The sequence below is a fragment of the Abrus precatorius genome, unplaced genomic scaffold (assembly GCF_003935025.1).
Source record: "Abrus precatorius isolate BTA unplaced genomic scaffold, Abrus_2018 Scaffold7, whole genome shotgun sequence".
NCBI classification, from domain to species: Eukaryota; Viridiplantae; Streptophyta; class Magnoliopsida; order Fabales; family Fabaceae; genus Abrus; species Abrus precatorius.
This window is the reverse complement of record NW_020874417.1, coordinates 35765721-35785394: the sequence shown is the minus strand read 5'-3', so window position 1 is coordinate 35785394 and position 19674 is coordinate 35765721. Positions and strand designations below refer to the sequence as shown.

At 30.3% G+C, this 19674-nt stretch overlaps 2 protein-coding genes across 8 annotated transcripts; one reads left to right on the top strand and one right to left on the bottom strand.

Moving 5' to 3' along the window:
- Window positions 1–6096: 6096 nt before the first annotated feature.
- Window positions 6097–7122, top strand: LOC113871906 (probable carboxylesterase 17). The gene has a single exon (XM_027508997.1). The coding sequence runs from the start codon at window positions 6097–6099 to the stop codon at window positions 7120–7122; it is 1026 nt and encodes a 341-aa protein (XP_027364798.1).
- Window positions 7123–12410: 5288 nt separating this feature from the next.
- On the bottom strand, window positions 12411–19246 carry LOC113873563 (serine/threonine-protein phosphatase 2A 65 kDa regulatory subunit A beta isoform). 7 transcript variants are annotated; one of them, XM_027511726.1, is made up of 14 exons: window positions 18986–19246; window positions 18068–18483; window positions 17411–17657; window positions 17157–17269; window positions 16494–16573; window positions 16098–16239; window positions 15878–15958; window positions 14703–14807; window positions 14305–14487; window positions 14122–14214; window positions 13307–13446; window positions 13147–13213; window positions 12921–13066; window positions 12411–12569 (listed from the first exon to the last, which is right to left on the bottom strand). In XM_027511726.1, the coding sequence occupies exons 2-13, from the start codon at window positions 18458–18460 to the stop codon at window positions 12947–12949; spliced, it is 1764 nt and encodes a 587-aa protein (XP_027367527.1). In that variant the 5' UTR covers window positions 18461–18483; window positions 18986–19246; the 3' UTR covers window positions 12411–12569; window positions 12921–12946. The 7 variants fall into 7 exon arrangements, 5 of the variants coding, with proteins under 5 accessions (XP_027367527.1, XP_027367523.1, XP_027367526.1 ...); XR_003505950.1 differs by having other exon boundaries at window positions 12416–12569; window positions 12864–13066; window positions 13307–14214; XM_027511725.1 differs by lacking the exon at window positions 12411–12569 and having other exon boundaries at window positions 12636–13066.
- Window positions 19247–19674: the final 428 nt, after the last annotated feature.

Below are 19674 nucleotides of genomic sequence, written 5' to 3'. Positions count from 1 at the left end.
AGAATCTTATCGGTGCTGGATCACTTCTTATAACTAACATTAAAAAAGTCAATCTTATACACATGCTGCTAATATTTGAATTGCAAAAAGTCTATCATGCTATTAAAAAATAAACAAGATTGTTTTTTCTTGATTTTGGGATGCTCTTTGATGGAAAATTCATCAACATGACGAGACCCCACAACAAATGTCACAGATTATAAACAAGATTATACACGAGTTCCTTGTATCCACCAAAATTTTTGTGGTTAAAGATGATAACTGTTAGTTATCTTGAACTAATTGCTTCAATCCGCTAAATTCACTTAAAAAATGTTGTTAAAGATTTGGTGAGATATTGATGTCTAACGCAAATCTTGCACCAAGGCAATATTCTCTTGCCTGTATCAGGAGCTTGGACATTTACGCTAACTGGTAACCAAAGAAACAAACAAACTCCATGTTCAAACCTTGTACCTTAAAAGCAACACAGCACATTGACATTGATATTGCGAGTTCCATATTATATAAAGTGTTGGGTATAGATATATCGTATTAAAAACTATTTATTGAATTATTATGAAGTATTTTTGGTGATTAAAAGAAAGAACCAACGAACATATACGAAAAATAGGTGAGATTCTATTAGTTCGAATTTTCTTTCTAGTTGTGACTTATGAGTTCAGTTTTTTTTAGGTACTAAATCATGTTAGGTTTCAAGGAGTTGTAATTTTATTTTTAATTAATAGATCTATTTTATAGATAATTCGGCTTGTTACGCTTAATGTAATAGATGCTATACTACTATAATTTTGTTTATATGAAGAACTTGAGCTAGTTTCTCAAGAGTCTTGTGGGTATAGATCCTTTTTCCTCAACTCCACGATTCAGCTACTACTTTTAAAATTCGTTTCTGATTGTTATGAATATAAGGATGTTAGAAAGAATTTTTTTAAATATTTTTTTCAAATTTACAAAAAATATCTTTAAACTTTGTATACAAATTTTAAACTAATTTTAACAAGCTTTTACAAATTTTATGGATAGACTTGTTAAATATTTTTTAAAGTTTTCTTTTGAAAAGTTTCATAATTAAGCTTATAAATAAATTTCTAGGTGATAAGTTCTTTTTTATTAAATATTTAATTAAATTATTTATCTAAATGTGTTAATAATGCGTGAATGAGTTGACTAATATTAATGAGTAGTTAAAAATCTGTTGAGTATAATTAACAACTAATAATGCGACAATTAACCCGGACAACAAACTTAAGAGATGAAATTGAAAAAATTTAAAAATTTAATATTATAATATATTATTAAAGAAAAATTATAATTTCAATTAACAAATAGTAATAAAAATATTTACAGGACTACACCTAAGTTTTGTGTAAGAGAAAAATGAGCGATGCCTTTTCATTTATCTAATAAAATATTTGTTTTTATTTATTCATTTAGAGAAAAAAATATATACCAAAAAACTTAATTATTTTGTTAGAATTGTTTAATATTTTTTAACTTATTTTTTATTAATGAGTCTTCTTTTTAACTTTTAAAATATTCCACTTGTGTAAATATTTTATTTACATTAATTAAAATTGTTATATAAACAAAAAATATTAATTATAATATTTTATTTTTTACATAAAAATAAATAGAAATAAAAATTTGGTGTTTTCTTTTGGGGGACCACGGGGATCGAGCATGATTTAGATTCCTGAGGGCCCAGATGGACAATTTCTCTGTGGGCCATCACAGTGTCATTCTTAATGGGCTTTTGGATACTATCAATTATAAAATGAAGGGGTTTGAAAAGGTTTTGTGATTTTAATCAAGTGTATTTTAAAAACAATTAAAACTAAAAGACTATGTTTTAAAATTTAATGAATGTGTTATAAGTGTGTTATTAACATTTCTAAATAACATTTTATTTGTTTTAATTGAAAGAAAATTGTGGGAAAATTATGAAATTTATATTAAAAATATTTGTTTTAATTTTTTTCTTTAATTAAAAAAAATACACCGCTATTCGATTTTTCCTCTCTCTATTTTATTTTGGCTGGATATTCATTATTCAATGCATTACGCAGTTAGGACGTTGAATACTGAGTATCAATAAATTAAGTGCAACTCTCAGTGCTTAGTTGACGCAAATTTTGGCCAAAAGAATGTGAAAAATGGTTTGCTTTGTTAACTATTTTGTGCTATCCAAACTCTCTAATAGACATACACACTGAAGTTGTGCAATGGTTTGGTTTGTATCTTGAAAATGAGGTTCTAGTGGTTTTTGGTGACTTCGGTTCAAACAAAATTCTTCTACTCCCACAATCGCCTTCATTCAATGCCTGAGTTCTGAATGGAATCAAACCCAAACATACATTACTTTATGTGAATAGTGAGATCCTACTGATGTTCAACTATATATACAGTTATACTAACTTCTCCTGCGAAACATTTGATTATGTTATTGCAATAAACTTTTCATTCTCCAAAAAGCATAGAATTATGGAATAAATTGGGATTTTAATACCTGTAGTTTACCCAATGAGATAAAAAAAAGGCAGAAGAAAGAACTCCTGGGACAATGCGCATAGGCGTAGTACCTTTCATCAAACATTCCATATTCCTTGATCTATAACTGTTAATAAAAAGAAGTAAAGCAAGTACCACTCTTTTAGGCAAAGAAAGATTTACCCCCTTTTTTTTTAATCTATTTTCTAATTCTTTCTCTTCTTGAAGTTGAGAATAGTCAAGAAAATCAGAAAAGTGATGCACTAACAAAGTTGCTTGAGACATCTATCCCATGTCTTAACCTGTCTAAGAAAGAAATACTGAAGGAAGAATGTCTACACCTTAAAGGAACGATTATAATCAATGAATTTTAAGAATAAAACAATTAAATGAATATATACTAGTATAAGTTTAAAAACTCTTACACTTAATTTGAATCTTTTATTTAATGAATTATAATTTATTACTTTACTGCTTATTAGATATAAGTTAAATAAAAGACTCAAATCGAATGTAAGAGTTTTTAAACTTATACTAGTGTAAAAAAAATTTTCCTTATATATATATATATATAATTTATTAATAATTAGTCTTACTTTAGTATTTGTTGTAAGAAGGTTTTAATTTTTTTAGTAAATTTTTTTTATTCTATTAAATAATTTTAATAATTTATTTATATTTCAAAATAGTTTTACTTTATTAATCAAGTAGATTAATTCTTTATAACTCACATTTAAGGGTTTTAAGGGTTTAAACACATTTTGATCTCTAATATTTACTTTAAATTTAAGTTTGGTTTTTATACTTTAAAGTTTGTTTTTTTTATTCGATAATTTTAAAATTTTTGATATTACTCCTTTCCCCTAATAGTATTCTAAAGTAAAATAAATTATGAGATTTAAAATTTAAAATTTAAATATATAAAATTATAAAGACAAAAAACTTATAGAGAGTAAAAGTAAAATTAAAATAAACTACAAAGACTAAAAATATATTTTAATTTTATTTAAAAATATTAGACTCATTTAAAAGTCAAATTGGCACATATAAAAAATATTTAACGTAAAATTGTGTTTAGAGAATAGTTAATCACCAAATCTGATTGAAATTTGGATATCATGATCACGATGCCTGATTCTTCAAATTCAACAGTGAGATTAGTGATTCGTTGACTATAATATGAAATACATAGTTTATACGGAATCTCTGTTTCAGTTGTTGTCATTTTCTTAATTCTTCAGCGTAAACTATAATTACTTTGGTTATTTGACTAAATGTTAGCATGTTTGGTTGAGATTTATTTGTATTCTCAATTTTGATCATTATGGAACTTAGAATATTTGTCTTGAAGACCTGTTTTTGTTCTTATTTTGAGAGATTTTTCAGTTAAAATCTTGGTGCAAATATCATCATCCCCCATCACATAGGACAATTGAACAGTTACAATTTTTCATGAAATATTTTTTTAAAATAACATTCTATTATTTCTTCTTCTTTTTAATCATTACATAACTCTTAAGCACGAAAATAATAAATAAATAAACGAAGACTTACTATTTTTCTTTTTTACTGAAAGCATGAAGACTTACTATTCTTTTTAGATGAAGTATACATGTCAAAACTCTTACGTCTTCCTCGTTTGTTAGATGTAGACCTTCAAAATTGGATTTTCATTCTCAAAGTTTTGTGCTCTGTTCACAGGCTTTTGGGCATTATCAAAGTCCTCAATAAATGGTTCCACATTAGGAAAACTGATGAATAGTGATAATTAAATTTCAACTCTAAAATGGTATTATTCCGTTCTTGAAAAAACAGAAAAGATAAAGAAGATGCATGAATGTAAAGCAAAAGAGAAGCATAATTCACAATGAAGGGACTTTTCTAAAGATAAAAAGAAAAAGACAAGCAATAAGTTCTGACTTGAGAGTCCAATTGCGATGCTTTATGTAAGTCCCAAAGATGTGGGTGTTCACTGAGAAGCATGTTCAATGGACATCCTCAAAATCGGAGACCTTCCATACTTTGATGCTTTCTCACCCACGACGACATTCAAAAGCTACTAAATCACTTCCCATATCTATGACCCAACATTCTTCAATTATCACTTTCTTACAACATTCTTCTTTGTTAAATTAAATTCTTTAAAAACTAAAAAAATACGAGAAAAATATAATATTTAACGTTATTAATATATTGAATCAAATAATATTTTATAGTTTTTAATAAAAAGTTATTCACATTTAAACACAAACTAAAAGAAAATTCTGGAAGGCCTTAGTTCAACATCAATTGTGTAATGTCTCAAACAGTGCACCTGAAATGATGCTAATGGGAGGCAACCTAAAGTTAGCCCTTAGTGTTTGCACTCCACTACGTTCAATTGTTTCTTAAAAATGTCAACAATTACGTGCTAAAGAGGGTTTTCCTCTTTTCTTTAGTTGCCCATCATGGACTACGTATTTAATTTTTAGTAGTGTGAAAAAGAAACATTCAAATCAAACTGTATTTATAACATTTAAATAACAAAAATAAAATAAAATTGAATTTTAAGTCAAACTAATTTTTTAATGATAAGTCAACTTAATTTACTTTTAATAAATGGTGCAGATAATCGGTTCTAAATAATTTATTCAAAACCGGTTTTGAATTTTAAAATAGAATTCAAAATTGAACTTTAATTGATTTATAACTGGTTTTATCTATAAACCCATTTAGCTAACATCAAAACAATTTAATTTTCTCAAAGGGTTGAGATTATAAAACCCTTAATTTTATAAGGTGAAGATTATTTTAATTTTTAAAAATTATAATATAGTCAATATGAAATCTCATCTTGTTAACTCTTGGGTTGGTTTTAATTACAAAATTCGTAAAAACTGTTGTACAAATATGAAAATTTAAGAAGAGAAATAGACGACATCATTACAGTTACATGAACAAACCTGAAACTTAAATACTCTGAGAAGAGTGAGATTAGAAGGAAAAAAAATGAAACGTTATGTCTTACAAATAAAAAAGGCATAAGTCAAATTGTCATGATTAAGGTCAAACATCAGGGGCTAGTAATGGTGCCTCATCCAATGGACGCATTTCATTCTGGTGAATTTGCAGCTGATTGAGTAACTTAACAGTAAGGCATGCACAGCTACCCTCCTAAAAGTAGTCAATAATTTAGAACAACATTGTCCTTTTTAGGTTCATGCTTCCCAATTAGGCATTGAAAGCGATATCCTATCAAAATTGGAGGCGCATTCGAAAATTCAGCTGACCCTCCACATGTGAATTCACGTGGATACATGTGTCGAATTCCACAACTTCCCACTTGGCAGGAAAAGATTGATTGATCCTTTTTCCCACTTTGTTTCAAGAAAAATGGTTGTTACCCACGAGACACTTGTACACTGTAGAGAAATGAAAGATGCCATGTAATATAATAAATAAATAAATAAAAGATATACATATGCATTGAAATTTAAAATGTGTTACAACGCTTTTTCCAATTACTTTTGTATTTATAAGGAACCACAACGCTTCAAACCCATCACCACAAACAAGTTCCATTCTTGGTTTCTTGTATCAAACCCCCTCTTATACGAGAAAAAAAAAATGGCTGCTATTACCTCAAGTCTAAGCCTTAGCCCACAATACACTGCTACTAAAGAGTATCCACACCATGGTCCTGTAGTTGAGGAAATTGAAGGGCTTATTAGAGTACACAAAGATGGATATGTGGAACGACCCCAGGTTGTTCCATGTGTCACTGCTAGTGCTTTGAGTCCTGAACTAAACGTGAATTCTAGGGACATGGTGATTGACAACGTTACAAACATTTGGGCTCGTTTCTATGTCCCAATTTGCCAAAAGAAACTACCTTTGTTGGTCTATTTTCATGGGGGTGGCTTTTGTGTTGGGTCTGCAGCATGGAGTTGCTACCATGATTTCCTTGCTAGGCTATCTACCAAAGTGGGGTGTGTGATCATGTCAGTGAATTATCGATTGGCCCCAGAGAACCCTCTCCCAGCACCCTATGATGATGGACTAAAGGCCCTAATGTGGGTGAAACAACAATTGCTATTTCAATACAAGGGTAGTGAATGGTGGACTTCAAAATGTAATTTTTCCAGTGTTTTCTTAGCAGGGGACAGTGCTGGTGCTAACATAGCCTACAATGTTGCCACAAGACTAGATGCATGTGAAGGTGATACTTTAAGGCCTTTAAATTTGAAGGGTCTTATTTTAATACAACCCTTTTTCGGTGGGGAAGTGAGAACAAACTCAGAGAAGTGCATGGCTCAATCACCAGGTTCTGCTTTGAATTTGGCAGCATCTGATACTTATTGGCGCTTGGCATTACCATCTGGTGCTAACCGTGACCATCCATGGTGCAATCCTTTGGTGAAATTTAATGAATTGAAGCTCTTACCAACCTTGGTGTGCATCTCAGAGATGGACATATTGAAGGATAGGAACTTGGAGTTTTGTGATGCTTTGGCAATAGCAGGTAAAAAGGTGGAGTATGGGGTGTTCAAAGGTGTTGGACATGCATTTCAGATTCTAAGCAAATCTCAGCTCTCAAAGATCAGAGCCAATGAAATTATGGCTCGTGTCAAGTCCTTCATGTTTCTTCGATAATCTCTGTATATAAAATTAAAACTCTGAATATCAAACTGGTTACTGCCGATTGCTAAATCTTGAAGGATATGAGAAGATCGAGTCAATATAATTGGGAAAACAAAATTGGAGAGGTAAGAATGCCTCTTAAATGCATGTTAGATTGTATATACCGTGTTTCTGATTTCAATGGAAATTAATACTATTACTACAATAAATGAACTGAATTTTAGTAAATTAATTAATTGATTGTAAATCATTAATTATTAATTGCATTAAAAGTGAACTTTTAAGTCAGACAAATTTTACTTGCAGTGTCGTGGAGAGGATATATTATTGTAAGACTTTTGTTAATTATCACTTTCAACTTTAAGAACTCGCAACTACATCCATAACAATGCATAATCAAAGATAGAGAAATTCCCACTGAAAAATATGTTGACAGCATGTTTCATTTGACATTTTTAATGTCACATAACAAAATATTAAACGACAATCTTAAAGTATTTAATGTAAAAGAGAAGAGATTAATTTGTAATGGTACGAGTTACATTAATTTTATACCATTTAATAAATTTTTATTTTAAAAATAATTGCTAAATTAAAAAAATCTTATTATATAAATCGTAATCCTTTGTTCTCTGTCATTTGTAATTGATCAGGTAACATCATAGTGAAATATACACCAACCACACAAAAATAAATATTTTTATATACGTGATAAATACATTTAAAATTATATTATCAATGTTCTCATGAATATTAAGTAAAATGTATTTATTTAATATTTATCAAGAACGAAATAAATCAAAAAATATAAAATCACCTTATTACATTTAAAATTGTTGCGACAGATGCATTCCCTTATCCACCCCATCTAAAACTTGACAATAATTTAGAATGACATTTTCTTTTTAGGTTGATGCTTTCCAACGAGGCAGTGAAAGCAATGAATTTCAAAAATTGGAGATGCATTTGAGAATTGAGATGACCCTCCACACATGGAGATGGGTGGCAACTTTCACATTAACTTTTTCAACACTTTCTCACTTTACAATTGTTTTATCCACATTATAAAGTTTTAGTAAAAATAAATATTACAATAATTTAAATATAATTATTACAATAATCTTTTTCCTCTCAAATAAAAATTGGTGTGATATTAGCAATATTCTAGTAATGGGCAAACTAAGGCAGCAACATTACATTTAGCTACAACATTCCCTATCCTCTCAGCTTTCATTGAAAGTTCGAGGTGGAGGCTGTTCAACATTTTACAACCTCCACCATTCTTCTTCATAAGCTACTCCTTTTTTCTTGCTCAAATGAGTGTTCCAAGTTTCAACTCTCGTTCGTTGGTTCCTGCTCATTTGACGGATTAATGCCCAATATCCAAGTTTAAGAAAGAAAGAAAATGGCATGAATATTCTCATTGTTTGAATGCATCTGAGTGGGATGTCATTGGTTTTTATTCTTATTTGTATGTATATATGATAGCACAAATTTGTAATATATAATCAAATTTGTTTTAGTTTTAGTTTCTTCTTTAGATTTCCCTTTCTTCAAAGTCAAATGATCAAATTAGCAAAGTAATATACGTACTAGCAAATTATGAAAGCAAAGCTAAAAGAAAAGGTTCTGCTACCTTTTCAAGGGTGAATCGAGAGTTGATTTGAGACAAATGGTGAAAGAAACTAGAGCTACAGAATCTAGAAATACGCATCAGAATATTTTTGTTTGATTTAAATTATTTAAAATCTTTATAGTTTATTTCGATTTTAATTTTAATTTTAAAGCTTTTCAGATATAGTTTTTAAATTTCTATAATTTTATTTTGTTCATGTCGGTTATAGAAATTAAAACTTAAACAAGATAAAAATACACGAATTAAGTTAAAATTTTAAAACATAGAAACCAAAATTAAATATGAGATAAATGATGAGGATAAAGAATAAATTTGAAATTATTTTCCCCTTTGTCAAGAGATATTTAGGTTATGTATGTATATATATATGAGATATTCATTCGTTATATAAAAATGTATAAAGAGAGGAATATTCATTCTCGAAAAATAAAATTATGAATAGAAATGGAGAGAAGAAAAGTGAAGTACCTGAGTGGCAAAGGAAGAGTTGTTTTGTGGGCATACTGAATAGAACTTTGATACAATGAGACTACTTAGGACTGCTATTTATAAGTGGGAATGAGCAAAAATTTTAAATTATTTTATTTGATTTTTTTAAATAAGTCTTTTAAAATATATTTTTTTCTATATGGTCTATATAATTTTTATTCCCTATTTGATTTCTCGATGGAAGAAAATGAATTAGACCTGCTCATTTTGGAGACTTAATTATAACTTAACCCACATTAGACACACGGCAAATCTATTTATTAAATAAATCAAATTAAATTATTTTCTAAGTTCATGTTTAAAATATAAGTTTGAGTCATTAAAAAATCTTTAAATCTATAACAAGTTAACCAATTTAAATAAAAAATAATATTGAAGTTGTATATATCTTTACTGTTATTGAGATTCTTATTGTATTATATTTTTATCTTGAGGTTATCGTTGCGTTATATTTTTATTATAAAATTATGGAATTATATATTTAAAGAGTTAAACTAATTCACTGGCATACGTATAACTATAAGCCTTTTGATTTATTTAGATGGATGTTTATAATTTTATTTAATAAATCTTATTATAAATAGACTTTTAAATACATTTTTAAAGTAAAGTTAAATATAAAAATAAGCAGCATAGGTGTGGGTCTTTGGTTTAAGAATAAAATAAATCTTAGGTTTTGTAAAATAAAACTTTAATTACCTTATTTCTATCTCTTTTTTCGACTTTCAAGTTGGATTTCCATAAATAAAAAACTGAAATTAAATTAAAAATTTGTGATATTTAAGAGTTAAATAAGAAAAAAAAAAGAGGAACTCATTGGATAGGAAGAATTTATAAGAAACAAACATAAAATAATTTAAAAAGAAGGATGAAATAAAAAATTATAATATTTGAATGAAAAGAAGTGAACTGAAAGAAGTTTGATCCATAAAAAGAGAGAGAGAGGAATGAAGAAAATGTGCGGTTGGGTGGAAGGGAGAGAGGAGAGACAGCAACCAGTCCAATGGGTAAGAATGCCTCAACCCCCATTTCTTCAATCTTGCAATTTGGTGGAAGCTGATTGCCAGTTGAAGGTCAAGTACGCAGGTGATTTTTTTTACCCCCCTCTCTCTCTCTCTTTTATATTTATCTTTCTTTTCATGTTAATAAGGTCAAAATTCGTATTTATTGTACACGTTTTATTCTGTTTACATTTGTTCTTTTTCATGATCTTCTTGAACTCACTCATTAGTTACTGGAATAGGTAGAGTTGTCATAAGAAAAAGATTGTTATTTTTGGGAATTTGTGTGTGGTTTATTGCTTGTAGTACTCTATGACTAGTTAACTTTATTAAGATGTGTGAGGTGGTAGTTTAATTTTTTTTTATGGGTATCGTATTTTAAAAAATTATATTATTATATATAATTTATTATTAAATAAAATTATTATTTAAATATGTGTTTAAATATTATTAGTTAATTTTTTTTAAAATATCACAAAATTTACCATTTATTGATCTTTAAATCAAGAAATCAAGTTTAGAATGTAAAGATAATGAATTAGAATTGTTAATTTCACTCAATTTCATCATAAAGTAATAAATAATAAAATATTGTCATTTTTTGAGATTGTGATTCAAGTGTCATTTCATAATATTGTAATTAGATTTAATCTTTGAATAAAAAAGTTTTAGAATGTAAACCTAATGAATTAAAAGAGTTAAATCATATATTTTGTCGATGTTCTTTTTTTCTTAAGTATGAGAATGCAAAGTAATATAGCAGAAGGGGATTCAACAATGCAAGAATAGATTAAATGGGAATTAATTTCATTCAATTTTTTACCTTATTCTTTAAATTCATCTTTATTATTGATGATCAAATTTATTATATAAGTTAAAGTTTAATTCTTTGATTAATTAACCTTTTGATTACCTCAAGAATTTAATTTATTATTTATCCTAAACTACAGAAGTATTATAGTTCAAGAATTCATCTTGACAACATAAACATGACAATATACTCTGTTTGAACGTTAGAAAATTAAAGAAAACAAAAGGAAGTTGAGAAGAAGTTTAGAACTTCTTAATTTAGATTGTTTGGAAAGTGTGAGAAAGGGAATACGCGGAGAGTACGAGAGGGTTTTGTTTTTATTTTTAAAAAAATTAATATAATATAAAAAAATTTATCAAGAAATATATTAAAATAAAATAAACTTTTTAAATTAATTTTAGTTTTATAGTTATTTTAATATAATTCACATATTTTTTTATTTTATATTTTACTCATCAAAATACGTAGAAGAAATTTTTTATTTTAATTTATTTAAAATCAAATATTTTTTACTCTATTTTTATTTATTTTTTCCTTTTATTTCTTTCCGTATATCACTTCTTATTTTAGTTACACAGTGAAAAAACAAGAAGAAGGGGAAAGAGGTTGGAAAAATCTCCTTGCCGGTCGTCAAAAGATCCTAATGTGAGAGCCTCCCAATACCTCAAGTGAAGGTGTCCCTCGAACTCACTAAAGGTGTGCGTTTTACTTAATTTCAACGTACACTCATATACCTACCGTCAATAAATCATAACCTAACTAAAAAACAGATAAATATTGTTGATATTAATACAAATATATACATCTTATAAATTAATAGAAGTATTTCTTCACATTTTCTTACATATTTAAACAAATTTAACACACAAGTAATGTGTAGTTTATAATATACTTTAATTTAGGGTCCTTTGTTTAATAATTAAACAAACGTATATTGAAAACGCTTTAAAAAAAAAACACTTTACAGTTTTTTTTAACTATTTAGTTAAGATTATGATAAAAAAGCAGAAGTTTAAAATATTCTGATTTTAGCTTCTTTCAAGAAATCTTATTAAAAAACTTGAAAAAAAAGAGTTAAAATTCTATCTACTCATTAAAATAAAAGTACTTTTTATACTTATAAGAAGATAAGAGTAACTTTTTCTAATTTTATAAAAGACCTATAAAAATATATAATTATTTAAATTACTTTTTTCAAGAGTTGAGGCAAACAAATCGTTTATAGAGCCATCGTTAAGTTTTGTTAAGTCAAATCTCCTTTTCTCCCTTTAACTTTTATTTCATTATTTTCTATTAAATTAAGCGGTCTTAATATAAACAATGATCATATTTTGGGCAAGTCTTTGCACTTTTATCTCTTTCACGTCTAATTATATTTTATTTATTTATTATTATTTTACATGGCTATCTTGTTATATACACGTCGATTAAACAGTTAAAATAGTATGACTACGATGAAACTAAAATAATCCGTATTCCATAAATCTTTCAAAGCGCGCCAGTCCCGTGCATTGAAATCAAACTGCAAGAATGTACACGAAAAAAAGAAATTCAAAATGTGAGAGTAGATCAGCAAAAAATCCAAATGCAAGAGATGGGCTCAGGCTATCGTGGCACTTCAACGTTTGAAATGTGGGATTCATTTAGGACATTAGGACAAGAAACAAAAAGAATCTATGAAAAATACAATCAAGAAAAAACACATAAATATATGGAAATTAGCATATAATGGACACTAAATCACAACAACCGTCAATGAGTAGTTACTCACAGATAAAAAACCATTCAGCTATAAGTGAAAAGCACTAAACATAACTATGCAGTATTATTTATGATAGCTGGAAATATTAGCATCTCTTTTGACGTCTTCAACCTAAATGTGCGTTGAATAATTCCTGCCTAGCTAGACATCATGACATGATCAATTGCCTGTAGTGCTTGGTTGGAAAAAAATCGCACATCAACATCAGGATCCTCGCTAAGCTCAACCAGACATGGACGGACAGTCTTTTCCACAACCTGGGTCGCAATGTTGTTCATGGTGAGAATGGAAGACAAAGAAAGATGAACAGAGGATGGAAAACACAATTAATACTTACAGACTGATCAACGATGGGGAAGATGGACTCTAATACCTTTGCCACATTGAACTTTATGTTGGGCACTCTGTAAGAGAGCAAGCGGCAGCCATTAGGAACGATCGTATTGACACTCCCCCTGTGGACTATAATCAAGCTTTCAAAAGGTAAAACAATATACCTGTCTTTTGATGCAGTAACGACAACCGGTAACAAGTTTGAACAAGTGATTTCAGAGCCCATTACAGGAGCAAGCAAAGAGATAGCACGAAGAATGGTCATCCGATACAAATAGTGTGGATTGTTAATCATCTCCAAAACCTGTTCCACACATTCCACACTGATACCTCTGAAGTTTCACTTAGAACATAAAAGGTAATAGCAGAGAAAGAAAATATTTCAATGAAACCCATCTTCGGACCCCACATCAGATAATGTTACAGTGAAAATCCAAAGTGAGCTTAACAGAGGCAATAACCATATAATTGAAGATAAAACATGTAGTGGCTAATCTTAGCTACACTGCAAAGGTGATTTTGTAATGTTCATGACTGATGATCTTTTTTCCTTTTGCACATGACTTCATCTTTAATTAAGGACGCAGACAATAGATAATTCCATTATTTTAGTATTTTGGAATAGGACTGCTGAGCTTAAACTGAAAGAAACCAATATGAATGCAGGCTTTTGAGCAAGCAGGGATTTTCACCCTGTCCCCAACTCCACTTCTCATGGTGGCTCATGAGCAATTTCTTTCTTTCAGCATTCCGATTGAAGACATGCAGGTACATTGCATCTATATGATATTCTTGCAGTATTTCTAAAATTTCATCATAATATAAAAGAAATGTATTGAAATCAAATTAAGAAAGGGAGGAATATAGATGTGGATTTTTGTCAGAAGATGAAGACATGCACAAACACGGATGAATTAATAGAGGCATTGTGTATTAATCATATCACGTAGTTAATAATAAATTAAGCCAATAGATAAACCTGTGGAATTATGTGCTGCATAGCCCACTCAGGACCAAATTCTTCAGCAAGGCGTTTCAAGTTGTTAGCAGCTGCTTCACGAATTGAATGAACCTACAAAAGCTAAGAAGGTTAACAAAAGTAGTCATGTGTGATATGCTATTCCCAGAATACACCAACACTAAGGAGGTAGAGAGTACAAACCTTATCCTGTAACCACTGCATGCAGAGAGAACCAAGCTTGTCGTCGAAAAACCCAACCCCCAATTGACTTGCCAATAAGGGTATATACTCTATAATTGCAAGTCGAACCCTCCAATGTCTATCCTCAGCAAGCTCAACAATGGCTGGTAACAAAGATTGAGATAACAGATCGATTCCAATAACCTGAAAGAATAGCTTGATTAAAATGTCTTCAATTTTTTTTCAGTTGATTGCTCTGTGTTTTGTGAGTATAGGGAGGCAAAAGGAAAAAAGGCCATCAATAAAAAGCATGGGTTCTATAAGCTAGAATTAATGAAATCAGCAGAGGAAAGGAAAAGAAGTTTCCAGCAAAGTCCAAAGCAATGCAATATGTAAATAATCGCAGAAACTAGAACAACCTGATTCACTTGATCAAGCTTGCTGATGATGTTTAGGCGCACATCAGGAAATTCATCCTTCAAAAGGGAAAGGAAAATAGGAAGAAGCTGCTCAATTGTTGCTTCCTGCAATGACAATAAGGTAGCAGGCACTAAAAATCACATTTACACAGAAAACTGCTATGAAGATTATACCAGAAAATAGATTAATATACTAACTTCTTCGAAACAAAAGGAGGAGGGTGGTGGGAGTAAAATAACTTGTGCCCCAAGATTAGTTGCATAATATATTATCACAATCCAGTAAATTCAATAGAAGTATTCATACCAGCAAAAGGCAAAAGTCAGTTACCAAAAAGTAGCTATGGAAGAAGTCAAGCATTAAAATATACTTGCTGACAAATTAGGAAACAAGAATTTTTACAAATGGCACAATACGTGCACCAAACAAATAATGACATACATATGTAGTTTATGACTTGGCCAATCTAGAATGCCTGGATACTGCAAAACCTAGATTTGGTAGCAAGACTCTTCCTTTCCTTCAAACTGGGAGGATGGAGGAAGGTGAGGATTTTAAAGGTGAATCAATAACTTCCTGCAGCACAACATATGTCCTTGCCACATGCACAGGACATTTTCAGTACATAGTTATTTAATATTTAATGGCCTACACACCATAATCAGTGTCATATGTGGAAGCTGTAAAACATCTGGCCCAGAACACCAAATGATGTCCAGAACTCAATTTTAGGTTATGATTCATGCACAATGCATGTTTGGATTAACTTATCTTGGTGAAATAATTGCCTTTTCTTTTGTAGCTTTCTAACAGAACTTTTGGAAGAGGGGGAGGGGGGATTAAATTTTGAGTTTATAATATGTCAACTTTACAAAATTGAGAATGAATAAAACCCTTTTAGTTTTAATATTTTATGATACAGCTTTTTTTGGTTACAGCTTTTTTTGGTTGTATACTACTTTATATATGCATATAATATATATAACTAATTTTTTTAACTGTTATGCTTTTGCTATTTGCCTGCAATGTAATCCAGTATAAGGCATAACAGTTTTTTGGCTTTCCATGATGTACTGCTACTATTCACAATTGATAAACTGATATGGATAGTGCGTATTGCCATATTCCTGAGTAGGGCACAATAACTGTAGAAACTGCTATTTGACGCTTGTACCTTTCCTAGCACTGGAGCCATTCCCATTATTACAGAAGCCAAAGCAGAGCGGACATGCTGTGAAGAATCTGATGACAATTCCTGCAAAAGTTGTTCCAAAAGAGTTTAAACATGTAAATATAAATTTGGCATACTGAATTGCACAATCAAAACAGAGGAGAGCCTCTCTATTTAAGCAGTAACATTAACATGTTAGAATTTCTTTTCCATAGATGCACACCTTCACACAAGGAAGAATATGCTGAATTGCGAGATCTGGATTTAAAATCCGGCAAAACTTGGTCACTTTTCCAGCAGCTGCTATGCGTACTTCAGCCTCATTATCTCGAAGCAACCGCACATAGGCAGGGACCAATTCCGTTCTTCACAAAAAAATTATAAAATAAAATCTTAAGAAAAATAAATATGTTGCTTAGGCTTTAGAGTTACACCTTAGTAAATATAAGAGAAAATCAATATAGAAATCACATGATTTGGCATTTAAATCATTATCATGAACACCCCAAATGCCAACCAGTGAACTGAGCTCATAAATCATAATACAATAAATTCATATAACATTGCACTGTCCCAGAAAGATATGCAGCACATGCATTATTCAGCACAAATAAAATACCTGGTAGGTTCAGGGCCTACAGCTTCACAGAGCTCATACAATTGATTTGCAACCATGTAACGCACACGCCAAGACTTATCCTAGACAGAATGAAATTAAATCACATCAAATGAATTAAAAAGTATATTTGATATGGATCATATAATATTGTACAGACATATAAATGCAGAGGTTTATTCTAGAGGGTGAAATTGAAAGTGAAACCCAGTTGTGCTGTGGTTGCCATTTCAATGAGAAAAGGTTCATATTACTTAAACATACTTAACATCGGTACATTGCCAATTTAGACATTCCTTTCTGTGAGCATGATACAGTTTTTCTCCCAGTAATTAAAAATAGCCCAAAAATTCACTCCATTCCCCAATATCTTCCTGTCACTTCTTTCAGGTAAGAGATATACAAATTGATATATAGTCATTTTAGTAGATATATAACATTCCAGGAACTTCTTTTTTTAAAAAAAGAAGCCTAAAGTAAAGTCATACAATTAGGTTGAAGGAAATTACTTATGAGTCACAAGTAATATAACATATCAGAAAAGGCAGATCACTAGGCAAAGTACATAGTCTGGCAACTGAATTGTCTATATAGCAAATACATGTAAATTTAGAAAAAAAAGATTAATTATAGATTATCAATAGTTTCGTCCAAACCTAAATGTACCTGGGAGAAGTTAACAATAACTGGGAGTATATGTGCAACACAATCTTGTGGCTCCAACAGCTTACCAAGAGCAGCACAGCCCTCAACAGCTAACAATCTGACAGAATCTTGATCTGATCCAAGATTAAAGTACAATTACATACTAAAAAGTAAGTACACTCATGAGGCTCTTCAACACAATCAAACAGCCTCTGAACTAGACAAAGGGCAGACATTTTCCATTGAAAAAAACAAAGAAATATTTATTCAATTACCATCTTGAGTAAGATCATCAAAAATTGACATGACATCAGCCTTTAAATGAGCATATTCAACAGTAGCAGCAAATTTCCCAAGATTTGATGCCGCAGACCGTCTGACCATAGGCATGTCATCCTGACATAACTGACTGTATATTGATCTTAACTCTGTCTTTGATGTTTCTGGTGCACTTGGGTATGCAATATGAAATAGTCCACATGCAGAGACACGAGCAGTAAACCATTCACCTGCTGCCAATCTCTGAACCAAAAAACCATAGCATGAATTGAGCATAATGTTTAATCAGCATAAGGAATGGGAACTAGCAGGATACATACATCACAGCATAAATGATAATAAGCACTAAGACACATAATCACTGAGAAAAAACAAAATGTTATAAATTGCAGCCAATTTGCAGGGTCAAATACAGTAGTTATAAGGCATTATATAGGTAAACACAGATCCATTAACCATAAAGTAGTTCAAATAGTAGAAAATTACCAAATTCCACGAAAAAAAAAAGTAAATTTAATATGATAATCTGCACCACATTAAGCACCTAAACCATGAGTGAAAAGGAAAAGTTTTACTTCGCAATCACATTCAGGATGGACTCCACATGAAGTGAGAATAAAAACATTTATATTGACATGAAAATTTTAACTGACCTTCACCAATGGGATGAAATATTCAACCAAATCACTCTCCCTCATTTGAGATCCAATTCTACAAAGTGACTCCACAGCTTTATCTCTCACACAGGTTTCCTCAACGGTGCAAAGTGTCTCTAAAGGTGGCAACAACACACTTGCATGTTCCACTCCCCCAACATACGGAATGAACACTCCCAACTCTTCTGCCATCGCAAGAAGTACCTCGTCATCATCATCATTATTTTCACTCAAAAATGGAATTAATTCTCTTCGGGTTCGCTCCTCCCCAAGAGCACGTGCAATTGTCGATAGCCTGCGAATCGAGTTCAACCGCAACTGGATGTCATCATTTTTCAACTCATCTATAAGCACCGCTATTGGATATAGTGGTTCTTCAGCCATAGACATTTTATTTAGTTCCCAATGTTTTTCTGTCAGAATCAGCAAATTAACCACACAGTTAGAAGAAGAAATACAGCAATATTTCCAAAAATAATGAGAAAACAGGTCAACAAATTATTAGTACACCAAACACCACTAAATCACCACACCAGCATTAATTATATGTATAAATCAATTAAAATAAAACCCCTCGAATTTGTTCCAAAATCCATCTTAATTAATTAATTTCTACACAAAACTTAACTCGATTTTTTTCCCGCTTCAGTTAAAGTAACGCATATAAAATCAAATCAAGAGTTTAACAACAGAAAAGTAGCAGCTCCAAGTTCAATTGTATGTGTAGTGAGCACACGCGCTAAGCGATTTAGTTAAATTTAATTAAGGTTCTCCAACTTAAAAGACACGCACGAGACATCCAAAACATTTCAAAAGTTTACAAAATCAAACAATTGAAAATTCGATATCAAAATATTTAGTCGGAAATTATCAAGAAAACCTAGTGTCCAAATAGAAAGAAGCAAAATATTGTACCCTGTCGCGCGAAAATGACGATATCTTTCGATTTCGCGAGCTACCGGAAGTTGACTATTGAGAAATTGCGATCTCCTTCAAGTAATCGTTGGATAAAGTTGAACACGAATTTCAAAAATTCATTATTACGAGCTGCTACCCTTTGCCACTGAAAACCCTAACACCATTGAAGAAGGAAGAAGACGATAGAGGAAGCAATGTGGTCTCACAGGAATGGCACTCGCACTCCCCTGTTTTACCTTGGCTTCTCGAGTTTTACCTTAAAACGCACCGTTGCGCACTCACCTGTTTATTTCTTTCTTTTTTTTCTTTTCTTTACCCAAATTATTTTTAAAAATTAATAATTAGGAATTTAGACATATTACTAGGATGCTGCTACCAATCAAGGAGTCAAAACTCAAGACTCAATTTCATCAAGAAATGAAAAATGACTCAAGATTCTAGATAATAGACTTTAGGACAAATTTTGAAGAGCATTATTATAGAAATTTTGTATTTTTTATTTAAAATTAGTTTTATATATATATATATATATATTATGAGAATGCAAATTATTGGCTGAATCATGTTAGGGCTGCCTTCTGAAAGTCTTATTATTATATAATATAGCTGTTTTTTCTTTGTAAAAAATATAGTATAGCTGTAGTTTGGATTTTTTTTGTTTCAATAAAAAAATAAATAATATTTAT

Coding starts and splice junctions, on each gene's coding strand:
- LOC113871906 (XM_027508997.1), top strand. CDS start 6,097: ATGGCTGCTATTACCTCAAGTCTAAGCCTTAGCCCACAATACACTGCT.
- LOC113873563 (XM_027511721.1), bottom strand. CDS start 18,460: ATGTCTATGGCTGAAGAACCACTATATCCAATAGCGGTGCTTATAGAT. Junction 17,270..17,410: donor TGATGATCTTACTCAAGATG/GTAATTGAATAA, acceptor ATCTTGGATCAG/ATCAAGATTCTGTCAGATTG. Junction 16,240..16,493: donor GTAGGCCCTGAACCTACCAG/GTATTTTATTTG, acceptor TTTTTTGTGAAG/AACGGAATTGGTCCCTGCCT.